This window comes from Castor canadensis, chromosome 1, assembly GCF_047511655.1.
Source record: "Castor canadensis chromosome 1, mCasCan1.hap1v2, whole genome shotgun sequence".
Taxonomy (NCBI): domain Eukaryota; kingdom Metazoa; phylum Chordata; class Mammalia; order Rodentia; family Castoridae; genus Castor; species Castor canadensis.
Genome location: NC_133386.1, coordinates 119,719,384 through 119,735,542, shown reverse-complemented (window position 1 = coordinate 119,735,542; position 16,159 = coordinate 119,719,384). Strand labels below are relative to the sequence as shown.

General features: G+C 37.3%; 1 protein-coding gene across 5 annotated transcripts in view; it reads right to left on the bottom strand.

The window, feature by feature from the left end:
• The window catches only part of Grm5 (glutamate metabotropic receptor 5), a 479,762-nt gene that overhangs the window by 19,047 nt on the left and 444,556 nt on the right, over positions 1 to 16,159 (bottom strand). For 4 of the 5 annotated variants that reach the window (XM_074081467.1, XM_074081456.1, XM_074081476.1 and 1 more), the window contains one exon: positions 2,255 to 2,350. The exons of the other annotated variant lie outside the window; for it this stretch is intronic. In XM_074081467.1, the coding sequence (XP_073937568.1) occupies positions 2,255 to 2,350 (96 nt within the window). The remainder of the gene's footprint in view (positions 1 to 2,254; positions 2,351 to 16,159) is intronic. 5 annotated transcript variants of the gene reach the window in all.

The window sequence follows — 16,159 nt, the reverse complement described above, 5'->3', positions numbered from 1 at the left end:
CTTCCCCCACACTTTTTCTGACACTTTTTATTTGGTGCTAAAGAAATGAGAAGGAAGAGAAGTTAGAAAGCAAGGATCTTTTGTTCCCAATTAACTCTGCTTCTCTGTGTGGCCCAGGTCATTACTTAGATAAAATGTCTTTACTATAGTATGTACTACCTCCTTCTTGTCTATCAGGACATCTCAATGTAATAAGCCTTGACATTACCTAGGCTATTTTCAAACTAGTGAAGAAACAAAAGTTAAATTGAATCTTGCTGTTACAGAAAAACTTGGACCATTCCTGAAGTAGATATATATTGAATTGGTCCCCTCTGTAAATCTAGATCTGACCCAAGGAAACTTGGCCTGTTTGCCCTGGTGTCTCCTTACACTCTGTGCCCCACCCTCTCTGTACTCGACACTCCCATTCTCAGCCAAGACAGCCATGAGCAAATCTAATCTCTAGACTGTTAATATCTGAGAGCTCTAAGAACTGATCAAAGACTCCTAAGCACATTGTGTAGCATAACTGAGACCTAATGCTTGTCACTAAAAAACAAATTGATTATTCCAAATAGTAGCTTAGGAACTGGCTAAATTGGAATGACCTGGGAAACCTGTTACATAATGGATTCAAAGGCTGAATGCCCAGAATTTTGCCTTGCATGTTTTACAGGCAGCTAAGTGTGCTAGTTTAGACTTCAAGTCAGCCGTCACTCTGGTGAGCCATTGATCCCTTATTTGATGCAATCACTTTCATCTTATTCACCCTACTCCAGTGCTGTTTGCCTAATTTTCAAGAACTGGAATTATATAACTTTGCCTGATCTAATTGAAAGGAAACTAGGATCTGTTGAGTTACTCCTACAAAACAATCCATTGAGAACCATCCTCCCAATACAGAGATCCAAGACAGCTGTATAAAAGAGTTGTGAACAATAGGGTATGGGTACACACATGTGCTTACACATGTATGCACACACTTATTGCTTTGTCTCAGAGAGCCATGGATGAAGTTGGCCATGCTTTTGGCCATGGATGCTGTGAAACATCACTCAGATTGTACATGCACAGTTCTGGGAACCATTTTCATAGACTGCAATGTGAATAGCCTTCCACCAGTTGTGCACTGCAGTGATCCTTGGAAAAAGTGAGTCAGTTTGAAGATGGGAAGGGACCCACCACTGAGGAAGGAAACACAATATTTGGGGGTGAAATTTCAACAAGATTCAACAGGATTATCTTCTTGTTATGCAGTGGAGTCTCAAGCTGTATTGCCTGTTAGCACATGAAAACACATACGTACACATTCTATTTCTTCAGTGTCCCCATTTCTCTAACACAGGATGATCTGCAAATGGTTTCCCTCCACACCTCTGTACCACAGCTGAATTGGGAAATGCCACAACATATCAAAAGTGAAGAGTTAGCTCCTGGTGTATGGTTTCTCAAATTGGCTCTGCCAGCGTTCTGGAGCTACTGAATGACAATCCTGATTGCCTTTGTCTCCAAAACCCTTTTTAAAACCCAGTCCCATGCAAAAAAGCACGTTCATTTCATGCAACACAGCTCATAAAGTTCCAAATACCCCACTTTACTGGGTACCACTCGGTTGGAAGTGCCTTGAACAAAAGATCATGCACAGCGTAGCAACAGGGTGTGTTCACCACCAACACATGGAAGTCAAGGAGCTGCAAAGCTACCATAGCCAGAGGAGGATTAGCTTTCCTGGTTTTCAGTCAAGAAAAGTTGATTGACTCTATAGTCCGCCGATTTGGCATGGAATTTGCCCTTTGCAGTAAGATGTTGTTACATTCAAAGTCAGTCAGGTTAATTTCCAGTCTCATCCGGGCTTTGAGGCTGACTTGCTCCCTCAATTGCAATCCTTCCTCAAAATAGTCTTAAGCTTTTGCCTTTGTTTCATTTTCCTGAAATGTGAATTTCCTCCAATCTCTTCCACTTTGCAAACTCCAAAACCATTTGATCAATATGTTAAAATCCAAAGGAGAGCTGACTGTTAGCTAAGGCTTCAGACATGCAAAGCGCACAACCCTGAGAAACAGCGGCATCTGGGACAGGAGGCTCCCGTTATTTACATGAGGATGGCGTGGGTTTTGCAAATCAAACACACACAGAAAACCAGTGGTGGCCCAGGGCGGACACACTGTATGGGATGCACAGTTGAGCAAGGATCCAGACCAGGGAGCCACCTGTTCCTCTAGCTTGCATACATTTATTTCACACCACCTCAGGCCACTCACAGATTGCTTACCTGCTCATTGTTGCTCTCCCACCATTCCCCATACTCCCTTTGGGGGTGAAACACTCTATTTCCGACTTGTGCTGGGCCAGCCTCCTGTCTTTGTACCTGGTGAGCATGAACAAGGACAGGAGCAAACAAAAAGACGTGATTGTGTGCTTAACTGCCAGGGTGAGGAAGAGCCTTGATTGTAGACAGAGTTGTTGCCCTACACCAAAACAGGGAATCCTGCTTCTCAGTGCCTGACCTGTGATATTTATTAGATGACTGTGAGAGAATATGGAAAAGGTTAGGGATGATTTTGTTACTTCTTGTTAAAACACAAACAATCTACCTTTTTTATGTTACAGATTATTCTGTGAATAATCACATCTAATAGTCAATGATAAAAGGAATGTAACTTCTAGCATCTAACAAGAGTATCAACCAGTAAATTTGAATTTATTTTATGTCTATCATGTACTAGAACTTTACCTAAATTTAATCCTGTTAATAATCGCACGACAGAGGCTCTGTTATTATTTCCATGTTACTGATGAAGAAGCCTAAAATTATAAAGATTAAGTAAATTGAACAAAGACAACAGGGAGTGGTTTATCTGGGTTTTGAACACAAGAAATCAAGGTTTTGGACTTACACGTCAGCCATTATAACATGTTGCCTTCATTATCAGTTTTTCTAAAGCCAAATGCTATCATTAAGCACCTTTACTGAGTGGTACAAAGTCTGAATATTACATTAGGCAATGGAAATGCTGAAAGAGAAAAAGGCATCTTCCTTAGATAAGAGAGATTCCGATAGCTGAAGTTTGACAGTCAGTATTGGGTCACTCAATATAGGAGTGTGGCTCAAATACTTTTTGTAGCAGAATTGGCAGATCACCTCTCCTAGAGGGTACTAGATGTTTCATCTACAGTGAAAAATAAGATTTACAACATCAGTCTGCTACAAAGTATGTCAAGGTCCTTATGTTTTAATGTTAGTTTTTTTGAGACAACAGGCTTTTACCAAAATGATCTTTCTACTCATCATTTTAAATCTGTGGGGTAGCTAAAGAAGCACTGTGAGGCCCATTTTCCAAATGAGGAATCTGAGACTTATTTCACTAACTTCATCAAAGGCGCAAGTTTAGCCAGTGGAGAATAACTGCCAGCAGAGATTGCAGAGATGCAAAATTTGAGGTTTTATTATTTTTTCCTTATAAAACTGACATGACTCCACTTCATCCAGGCTCTTAGTACTCCATAGGCAATGATAAAGTGAGTTACTATCATAAGATTTGCTAATCCCAAGTAAGTCATATTCTTTTTAGTTCTTTTCCTGCTGTCTCAGAAGTAACAGAATAAAGTGAAATGTAATAAAATCAAGATAATTATTAGTCCTGAGGCAGAGGCCCTCTTAATTGTTTTCCCCTTCTAAAATGTTAAAAAGCATTTAGTATTGGAATGAAAATGCCTTGTTACATCAGACCAAATGGAGGTAATGGATTAAATTACACAGTGGGCATTAGTTGAGCCTCTAATAAATTCTAGGCAATGGGTGTTGAGCTCTGGCTATAAAGGTAAATATTCTGCAGGCCCTGCCTTGGCAAGGTCACAGAATAGGAAGGCAAGAAAAACCGTGCAAACAAGTAACTTTAAATCTACGCCATGAAGAAGAGAGGAAAGTTACTTGAATATTTAAAGAGGTGGAGCATCAAACCATGCTAGATTGAGAAGTCTTTACTTTAGCAAAAAAAATACCTTAGACATATATATGGGGGACTGTCCAGGGTGGGATCAATGAGAGAGGGAGACGGATAAGAAAGGATATTGAGGGGTGAAGAGAATGGAAGTACACTACATATATGCATATGAAGACCGCATAATGAAATCCACCAAACACTGTTTGAAAGAGGGAAAAAAAGCAGAGGGGAAAATGGACTACAAAGGAGGGGGTGAACTGGTTCAAGGTACACTGTACATATGTATGGAATTATCACAAATTTCCTCATATTATTAATGTATGCTAAATAAAAAAGAAAATACCTTAAAAAAAGTTCTTCGTGAAGTAGCAAATCATTGAATAATACTACACATATCAGCACAAAATATTTTGTGCTTATTTGTGACTTGGATTGTGCAACCAAAATACTGCTGATCAGCTTAAATAAGACTAATAATAATAATGGATTCATAAGTTATTGAAGGTCATTGAATTTCTTGCAAAGGGTTCCTTAACATATTTTTGAATATCAACTGTTAGGCTAATTGCCAATTGATCATTTAAATTCTTCACAAATGAGTTTAAAATGCCTATATTTTTTGTGCTCATAGCTCCTCCCTTTCTCTTTCTCTCTCTCTCTCATGCCCCCACACACTGCCAGGTGATTCTAAAATCCTATCAAAGCTTGACATTTTTTGGTAAGAACTGCACCCAAAACAAATAAAAAAAACCCAAACAAAATTCATTCCAATAAAGCAGACGATAACCTTACAGGTTTTGGAAATTTCAAGTAGTTTTTGTATTCAACATAAGGTGAAAATGATATTAATCACTTTTGCTTTTAGAGAGACTTTTCTTGCCAGCCTATAGCAATAACTACAACTTTATTATGTTTATCAGATACTTAAGTAGATGATATTTTCATTTGTACATTATGATATTCAGCAATTATGTACTGTCAAAGTAACAAATAATGCTTTAATCGTCTCCACCTCAGATGTATAATTCTTTCTAGTTGAGTTTATTTCAGAAATATAGAACTGTTGATTAAATATAGTGGAATTTAAAGTTTATGAAATACCATTTTAGAAATTTCAATTATTTTATGGAATAAATCCATACATCCATAACACATACTGCAATGTACACATACACACACATGCATGCTTTCAAGGCACTATTCTAAGTTCTTTACAAGCATTGATTCACTTTTTGAATAAAACGCAAACATTACAATAGAAATAATACTAATAGTTACAGCAGAATATTGAGTGTGCCAGGCAATATCCTAAATCCTTAGCAATACCTTATAAAGCAGATGTTATTCTCCTCACTCTGATGGGGCAGACTGAAGATCAGAGCCAGCAAGCCTAAGCTTGCATGGTTTATGGGGAGGGAATCTGAGAGTAGAAATCAGATTTATCTTATTCTAAAGCTCAGTTATTTTTATTAAACTATCTTCTGAGGAACAACATTAATAAATTTAGAAACAGAACTACAGAAGCATGTTATTTACCTTTTCTCTTTGTGACTCCCAGTTTTCAAGTGAGTGGCAGAGTTAACAAGGAGGCTGTGGTGATAGGACTTTAAATGTAGTACATTCTCTATGATGTACTACAGCATTTTAGGTTGAAGCTTACAAGATGATTTACTAAACACTCCACGTGCTGCACACCATGAAAAGGAGCACATGGGTAACTCTATGCTATTGCTAAGCTCACAGTAGGGAGGAGGAGGATGAAATGCAAAGAGATAATTTCTAAACAATGTGAGTAGCTTTATTGTAGAAATAAATAAAAAAGGGTAATCTACAACCCATACTAGAATGGTGTGGAAAACTTTAGTGGGGTAGGATGCCTAAGATAAATCTTAAAAGATCAGGAGACACAGACTGTGAAAAGAAGGGTAGGCAGGGAAAAGTCAAGAACAAACAGCAAATGGTGTATCTGAAGAGGTGCTGAGGCATTTTGTTTTGTGTATGTTTGTGCTTTACTGAAATAACTCAAGTGTAAAATAAGTGATGATGAAATGGGGATGCAGTTGGAGAGATATATAAACAGTGATGCATCCATCTCTATGTTAGAGATGCTACTCTGAGATCTTTAAGCTAGGATAAAGCACGACCAGGGTTGATATTTGGGAAAAAATATACAGACTTGAGGGACTAAAACTAACATTGAGAAAATACTAGTACAATAGGGTATGAAGTAGATGAAGAAATAATGTCATAGCATAAGCTCATGTTGATGAAAAGTAGTTTAAAAACTATTTAGGAGTCAAAATAAGTAGGATTTATTGGATGGTGAGTGTAAAAGCTCAGAATGCTCTCATGGTTACTGTCTTGTGTGGTAGAATTAACTGAGCTAACAAATTTCAGGAAAGAAAGTACATTTGGGGGAAGAAATAAAAGTTCAGCTTAGAATACTGGCTGTGAGACGCCAGTGGGACATCCAGGTGACATGCTCAGGAGATATAGGGTGTAAGAATCTGGATGTTGGAGGCCTATTTTACTTGGGGGACCCATTGGCACACAGATGGTCACAAATACGATGAGAACAGTTCAAAATGCTCAGAGAAAACAGGTAGACTATGTGGCCAATGGAGAGATCAGTTTACAGACTTATTTGTTCTACCTATTCAAAAATTTTTATAACACTGTCAATGCAAGCATTCCCACAGAACACTTACTAAGTGCTACTATATACCAGGCACTGAGTTAGGGGTTCTTCATCTGATGGTTTTCTTACGAGATCCAGATTTCTAGGTTTATGCTCTATAGCGCTGACACTTGAGTTTATGGCCAAAACCTTGTCATAAAAAACTCTCACAAAAGTTTTATTAGATTTCATAAGATTTATTATGAAATAAGGTTGTGTTGCCTGAAGATTGCCTTTTGCTCTTTTGGTACGTAAGTTGTTCAGAAAACTCTAGCTCCACTTCACTCATTTTTATTAGAACCCACATTTAGGTGACAATTCTAAAAGATGTAGGGGTAAGAATCACTTGACTGAATAATAAATGTAAATTCTCCATAATATTTTTGGTTTCCTTTCTTTCCTCTTCTTCTACCAATAGCTATTGAAATTTGGTTTACCAAATTTTTATATTGGCTATGTGATCCACAGTGGTTAAATGAGTCCAGCATGAGATTAAAGGTTAGAATAAAATGATGAAAATCAAAGAATGAACATGCATATCAGGTGATACAGCAGGTATTGAGGGACTGATGCTTGAAACTGGAAGGAAAGGAGTGGAAATCTGAGGTGATGAGTTTGAGCACATGGCCCAAAACAGGATGCATACTGTGCATTAGAATTCAGTCATTAGATTTGGCGGGGGGGAAATGATGGTGACAGTTAGTAGTTTATATAAGCACTAAAGACTCTCAGAATAATAGCAGAACTCAGGATGGGTGTAAGCTCATTGCCAAGAAGTTGGCAGTAGATAGTTATAAACAAAGTTAAAGGACAGAGGGAAAAGTAGATGTCATGAGTCTCCAAAAAGTCAGTTTTAGTTTTTATACTTCTGCATGAATGGGTGTGGAAGTGGTTGACCTCTGTCAGTGTGCTCTGTGAAACACATGATACGAGAGGAATGCAGGGGAAGGGATGTCCTTAAAAGAGAGCTAGATTTAGTTAAAATCCTTCTAAGGTCTTTCAACACATATCTCATTTCCATTCCTGAAGTATGGAAGTAAGTTCCATTCCAGAAGTAAGTTCTGTTTAGTGAAAATGAAGACATATATTCTCACATGTGTAGAAACCACAATATACATATTTCACCGTATTCTACCATGGTTTAAAATATTCAGAGAAAATAACAACATGATCTTCTAAGAATTCTGTGGAAGGTAGATGGAAAATGTAGCATATTTCCTCATTTTATTATTATTGTTATTGTTATAGTTATTATTATTATTACTATTACTATTATTATTGCTGGGGATTGAACCCAGGGCTTTGTGCATGCTAAGCATATGCTTTACCACTGAGCTATAGCCTTAGCCCTATCATAAATATTTAAGTATAAATCTTAATAAATCAATATGAAAGAACACCAATGGGGCAAAGGCAAATTTAGGAAGTAACTATGTAGGTGCATGTTTTTCAAGGAAATTTCTCATTTACAATTAGAAATCTATCCCCTCTATGAGGAAAATTTTAATCCTTTTTTACTTCAATTACCTTCTCTTTTCAGAGAGGATTATGGTGTGACCAGAGAAAAAGGATATGGAAGAAGAGTCTTTTGTCAACAAAGCATCAAAAAAAGTAAACCTTATTGAGTGAGGGACATTTGAAGTAGTTATAGGACAAGTTGCTCAATGTCATAGAAAAATCAATGAGTGTAGAATGGGTGAAACTTGAGCCTTGTGAAAGAGTAGAAAGCCAGGTGTGACTGCATATACCTATAATCAGGCTGAAGCAATGAGGATCATGAGTTTGATGCCAACCTGGGCTACATACCAGACTCTATTATAAAAACTAACAAATAAAGTAACAGTAGAAAGTGGAAAATAATCCATTTGGAAAGTGGTATAGTATGCAAATTTGTGTCCTCCACCTCAGATTAAATGTTAAAATCCTAATCTTTGAGGGGATTAAGAGATAGGTCATGGGGCCTTTGGGAGGTGATCAGGCCTGAGAGCTGCACCCTGGTGAATAGGAGTAATGCCTTTAAAAAAAAAAACAAAAAAAAGAGACTTCAGAGAGTTCCCTACTCCCTTCCACACAGCAAGAAATCACCACCTGTGAACCAGAAAGTGGACCCTCACTAGATATTGGACTTTTCATGCTCCAAAATGGTGAGAAATAAATGTTCAAAAGCCACTCAGTTTCTGATGTCATTGCTCTAGCAGCCTGAACAAAGTAAGACAGGCAGGTAGCTTACAGAGCATGCCGGGAAATAGGAAAAATGATGCCAAGCAGGGAAATCCCAAAGCCGAGAAAGTCACATGGAAGATTTTTATCCCCTTTAGGACCATTCTAATTTTGAATCCTGAAAATCATGAAGTGAAGAGAATGGCTGTGGTAGAAAAGACATTAGAATAGCATTTGCAATACTATGGAAGAAATTTTCTACGTCATTTCATTCCTTCAAGAACTTAGTAGGGTGATTTTTTATGCCTGCCATTCAAACAAGGAACCCCTGGCTCAAAAAGCCTCATACTCTGGTCAATGCTAGTAATTAACAGACTGGGACTAGAAACCAGGTGTTTTACCTCCAAATCTTACTTTTTTTTCTTCATTTCATGCTGAAAAACATACCCCTTACTTAAGTAGTCCAATAATGCTTTTGAGAGACCAAAAAGGTCGCAAGTGCAAGTACTAGCATGTACTTAGTGAAGCTAGGCTTTGAGCAAAATATAAACTTACTTTTTAAAAGTTCTAATTTGACTACATAATGGCCAACTAGAATAAATCACCCTCTAGGCTCCCTGCTAACATGCAAATGAAATGCCATGCCACTGCTTGGAGTTCACCTAGACAGGAGCACACCAAAAATCTAGGTTGCAAAAGAGGCATTGCTGAGAAGAGCTGGCAACCAGCCCATGTGTGGGAAATAGCATGGCATCAGAGAGACAGGGATGAGGGAGCAGAAGATTTCTGCAGCTCTAAGATATTGCCAAGAGAGCTGATGGAGAACCCAAGTCAGCCTTCCAGTAAAACTGATCAGAGGAATATTCTGTAGAAGGCGGAAGGAAAAAATAAGGTTACAGTGTAATATTGCGGAGTAATTCTCTACCTCAATCTCAAACTTGTATTTATCTAGATGTAAGTAAATATATTGTAATTGTTTATAAAATATTTCAGCAGATTTTGTGGTCTACACATACACACACACACACACACACACACACACACACTCTTTTGCCCAGACTTGAAATGCAAACTTGATTCATTCAAAGATTTCAGATTAAAAACAAAAATTGAACATGACTAATAGCCTCAAAATAACATAAGTGAATATAAGTTTTGAAAGTATTTGAGAAGCTGCCAAACAACAAATTGCACCATGCTCTATAAAAAATAAAAAGAAGACAGAAGTTGACAGGTTAGGGAGTAATGCAAATAAACAATTAAAATGTAAAGAATAATCTACATTGACCCAGTAATTCTACTCAGAGGAATTTATCATCAGGAAATAACTCAACAGAAGCTCAAAGGTTTCTGCACAAAGATTTTTCCTTTTAGTGTTATAGAAAATGGTGAATACTTAAACAAAACAAGAAGAAACAAACCATCGGAGAATAGTTTAATAAATTACAGCATAGCCATATAATGGAAATGTGTTAAATTTTGTATTGAGGAAAGCCTTTCATTTAGGTTTCAAAGAATTCCCAATGAATGCATTTAACCCCACGTACAATAAGAACTGTTTTCGGATATGAATCATCTTAAGACATTGCCTTTTCATTGTGTACTTTCCCTTGACGTCACTCTTAGTTTCACAATCAACATAAAGCCAGGAAGACATAGTTTTTGAAACTAATCCTAAAGTGCTTTACAAGCATACCCGATATCCTCAATGGAGAAAACTTTTCAGGGAAGAACCAAATGTTGAGTAGAGGAAGAGACCCCATTGGAGAACAGGACCAGCCTCAAGAAGTATCAGTAAAACATAAGCTAAACGTGGCTGGCATCTTGGGATGAGGAATTTTTCAAATACAAATGAGTTCTTTTCCAACAGAGATTTCTATTTATATTTTTGTACATGGACAAACTGAAAGACTTTGGAGTCAGATAAAACTGAGTAACAATGACAGTAAGAGCTGTTATTTACAGAACACTGGGAATATACCAGATCCCATTCTCAGTACATATTTGAACTTTGTACTTTAATCATTGCAAATCCTTATTAATTAGTTGCTATTTTTTTTCCTATTTTGCACATGAAGAAGAGCTAGGAACTGGGGGGTAATTAAGTAACTTGCCCAAGGTCACCAAGTTGGTTAATTATGAAGTCTATTGCTTCTCACTAAAATGCCAGCTATGACATTAGCCATGCCATTTGTTGGACCTAGTTCTACCTTTAAATGTCCTAAGGGATACAAATAAATGTCGTACTTTCAAATCCTTTCATTGTTTTTTTATAACCTCCTTGGCTTGAACCACTGCCTCAGTTCTTTCCTGAGCCTTTTATGCCCTATTAGATAGGAAGTTTGATCCCTTCTCAGTTCTAACCTTGATTACAATTTGTTCTAGCAACTTGATTTTCCATTTGTTTGAGAACAAATGGAGCTTAAACATTAGCTCCAGTAAATCTGCTCCTCTATGGAAGCAGATTTGCTATATAAAGCAGAAGGAGTCTCAGTACCCCTCACTCATAGCAGCCCCTTATAAGATTCCAGTTCTATTTTTGAATTCACACTTTGTACTCTTTTCTTAAATAAAAGTTCCTAAATTGTATGAACTTAAGGTTTCACAGAGTCTGTCACATAATGCAATCTTATTCAGCTATAAAAAAATTGAAATCCTGTCATATGTGGCAATATGGATGAGCACAGAAGCCATTATGTTAAATGAAATAAGTCAGGCATAAAAAGGCAAGTATCACATGTTCTTACTCATATGTGAAAGCTAAAATTTATCCCATATATATTAAGAGTAGAACAGGGCTTACCAGAGCCTGGGAAGGGTGTGGGAGATGTGGGAAGGGAGAGAAGATGCTTAACAGGTACAGGGGCAGAGGTGGGTAGGTGGAGGAATGTTTAATGTTCTGCATAGCCCACTTGGGACTCTATAGCTGATAACAATTAATTGTATGCTTCAAAATAGAAGATTTTTTTCTTAACTTAATAAACAAAAACTTATTAACATGAATCAATTGTACAATGGGGTTTCATTGTGATTTATTTATTTTGTTTTCATTTATTCACATGTGCATACATTGTTTGGGTCATTTTCTCTACCCTGCCACCCTCCCCCACCCTTCCCCCCACAGTAGTACTGGAATTTCTAGCCAGAGCAATTAGGCAAGAAGAAGAAATAAAAGGAATATAAATATGTAAAGAAACTGTCAAAATATCCTTATTTGCAGATGATATGATTCTATACCTTAAAGACCCAAAAAACTCTACCCAAAAACTCCTAGACACCATAAACAGCTACAGTATGGTAGCAGGATACAAAATCAACCTACAAAAATCATTAGCTTTTCTATACACCAACAATGAACAAACTGAGAAGGCATACATGGAAAAAATTCCATTCACAATAGCCTCAAAAAAATCAAATACCTAGGAGTAAACTTAACAAAGGATGTGAATGACCTCTACAAGGAGAATTACAAGCTCCTGAAGAAAGAGATCGAGGAAGACTACAGAAGATGGAAAGATCTCCCGTGCTCATGGATTGGTAGAATCAACATAGTAAAAATGGCTATACTACCAAAAGCATACATGTTTAGTGCAATTTCCATCAAAATCCCAATGACGTTCATCACAGAGATTGAAAAATCTACCCTAAAGTTCATTTGGAAACACAAGAGACCACAAATAGCCAAGGCAATACTCAGCAAAGAGAGCAATGCTGGAGGTCTCAAACTACCCAACTTCATTGTGATATTTACAGCATGCATATAATGTACTTTGATCAGATTCACCCTGTCTATGTTACTCAGTATAGAGAATTTTTAATGCTCCTAACACAAAGAAATGACAAATGTGTGAGGTAACTGGTATACCAATTAACCCTGATCTGTTCATTATACATTATATGCATGTATTGAAATGCCACACTCCACCCCATAAATATATACAATTAAAATTTAATAATGAACAAAACCAAACAAAAAACCTGACTCTGAGGGCATACTTGTGAGGCAGAGGTAGGGGAATTACAGTTTATGACCAGTGCAAAGTTAGCCAAAGATCCTACCTGAACAACAAACTAAAAGCACGGAACGGTTTGGGTGGTGGCCCAAGAGTTAGAGCACTTGCTTAGCAAGTGTGAAACCCTAGGTTCAATCTTCACTACTGCAAAACAAGCAAACAAATAAACCCTTTAGTCTGTTCCTGCTTTCCAGAGTTGATCTCTTACCCAAGTATGGAATCATGAAGTAACTGTTGCCTATACTTTATAAGTTACAACCTCCCCATCTGCAAAATGGAAATGTTAAAGATCAAGATAACTTAATGTTATCTTGTGATAACAAGTGACTTAATGTCACTTTCATAACTACCATTTTCTTCTCTACTTATCTTTTATCACCAGGCAGGATTTTCACAGATACTGCCAGGATAAAAAATTTATTCTGTTTCTTCACATGTCTTCTTATATTTAAGAAATTATGAGTCCTCCTATGGGATGTGACTGGTATAGTTTTCATTAAGTCTTTCAGGTTAATGAATCCTTGACTTCCACCCTTTCGGAACATAGCTAGTTCCATGAGCCTAAGCTGACACTGCTGTGATTTGGGCTGGATTTGCAAAGAATACAAAAATAATGGGTGCTATTCTCTGTCCTTCATCTCAGTCTATCTCCTTTCTATCTCTAGTAGAGACTTGCTATCTTCCTTTACAATGCCTACTACACGTTGATATTAGATATGTGTTTGCTTCCTAGTTTATTAGCTGTATTTCTTTCAAGACTGTAAATTACACAGGGGCAAGGGAAGATCTGTTCTTTAATAAGCACCTACCTTAGGGCCTGGTACATAGCAGCAACTCAACAAATGTGTTTTGCATGAATGCAGCTGTGAACATGGGAAAAACAAGAAGATTTATCAGAGGTGACGCAATACTACTTATCAGAATCTAGCTGTCTAAACTGGCTTTTCTTCTGTGGTGCACAGAAGTCCATTCATTCACCAGCTCCCTTTGTCTCGCCCAAATTGTTCTGTTTGCCACCATCCTTCTTCCTCTCATCTTTTCTTCGTCTTTCTTTCCTTTTAATTCCTCCTGTCCTATCTCCACATCAAAAACTCCCACTTCTTTTTAAAAATTCCTGTATCTTCTGTATACTTTGGAACAAATAAAAAGTGTTTCTAGCTGGCAGAGTGGCACAAGTGGTAGAGTGCCTGCCTAACAAGCCTAGCAAGCTTAAGGCCCTGAGTTTAAGCCCTAGTACCACCAAAAAAAAAGTTTCTCAATTTTGCAAAGAAGCTTAGTTTTCATTTTTCAGATTTTAAAATCACTTGATTTTGACAAAAACGAGGTGAGATGGGGTACAGGGAAGAAGGGTAGGATCTTCCTGGTCCCCATATGTGTGTGAGAGTAGAAAGCTTACTGCACTAGGTGCCTCTCCCCAAGTTTGGGAATGGTACCCAAGCAGAGAGAAGCATCTTTGGGTCCATTAAGCTGTGTTCTTACCAAGCTTCCAAAGACTCATCTCTACCCTAGGGCACTCAGAGGAGGAGACAAAAATCACAAGTGTATGACTAGGAACTACCTTTCTACTTCATTCTATTTTTATCACATTATATTAGGAGTATCATTTAATAAAGGAAATTGTATTCTCTCTAATTTTAGGTTAATCGTTTATGGTATGTTATAATCATACACAATTACAACAAATGGATTTACTAATTTTGCTACTTCTAAGAAAACATCTGTCACCATTAATGAAACATTCATTATAGTAAGTGGAAGTGAGATGGTCTTAATTTCATAATGGGAGATACCCAGAAAAACATCTCCTGGTGCTTCTTAAGTACTTATTATGTGCTAGGTTCTGTACTAGAAGTTGCAATGTGACTTAGAAATTTTGTTGTGAGGGGATTGGACTATGAGCACATGATAAAAGCGAGAGCACACAAGGGAGGGGTGAGGATAGGTAAGACACCTAAAAAACTAGCTAGCATTTGTTGCCCTTAACGCAGAGAAACTAAAGCAGATACCTCAAAGCAACTGAGGCCAATAGGAAAAGGGGAACAGGTACTAGAGAAAAGGTTAGATCAAAAAGAATTAACCTAGAAGGTAACACCCATGCACAGGAAATCAATATGAGTCAATGCCCTGTATAGCTATCCTTATCTCAACCAGCAAAAACCCTTGTTCCTTCCTATTATTGCTTATACTCTCTCTACAACAAAATTAGAAATAAGGGCAAAATAGTTTCTGCTGGGTATTGGGGGGGCAGAGGGAGGGGGCGGAGTGGATGGTAAGGGAGGGGGTGGGGGCAGTGGGGAGAAATGAACCAAGCCTTGTATGCACATATGAATAATAAAAGAAAAATGAAAAAAAAATAAAGTTTGTGGAAAAAAAAAAGAAATTTTGTTGTGGCTGAGTGTGATAAGCTGATATATGAATAAATACATTCATCCCTCAGTGTCTGCAGGGAGTTCCCTCCAACACCTCTTGTACATAACAGAACCCCAAGATGCTGAAGTCCCTTATATAACATGGTATCATGTTTGCAAAAAACCTATGCACATCTGTGTAAATAGTTATGATGCTATTATTTAGAGCATGATGATAAGGAAAAGAAATCTGTATATGTTTGAATCTGCAGATGCCAGTCCTGCAGATAAGAGACTCTCTCTCTCTCTGCCTGTCTGTTTGTCTGTTTCTCTGTGGTATGTACACATGGGAATATGAATATACACATAAACACCAACATACACACACACATATATATATATATATAAATGCATACATATCCTCATATAATCATGCACACACATATATAACAGTTCTCAAAGTTTTTGTAAACTGAGTGGGCTGGCTTTAGTTTGCTCAAGATAAGCAATGTATTACAGTAATTAAGTGTGCTGACTGTAGAGTTAATTAGCAATGGTTTGATTACCAGTAATAGCACTTATTAGTTGCATGATTTGGGGTAGTTTATGTAACTTCTATTAATGGGAGCAACACTGCTTATCTCACAGAATTCATGTTTTACATGTATTTTAGCATTTAACTTCATTAGTACACTATGATACCGATAGTGCTATCATAATTCTACAGACAAAGAAACTGAGGAACAGAGTGATTAGGTAACTTGCTTAAAGTCATATAGTTATAAGGGGCAAAGCCAGAACAAATATTTGGGCTATTGATGTCTAAGGCTTGCACTTTAGAGCACTTAAAGAAATTAACCAAAATTATCAAAGGAATGACTCCTAGGAACAGAAATCTCAATTTTGAAAAATTGGTGGGAAGCCAAAGAATAAGGATAAGAAGGAAGAAGAGCAAACATACACAGCTGTAGTAGGAGCTTGTCATATGTTGTGCCAAACAACCTTACAACCCTACAATTATTACTGACCTTTTTA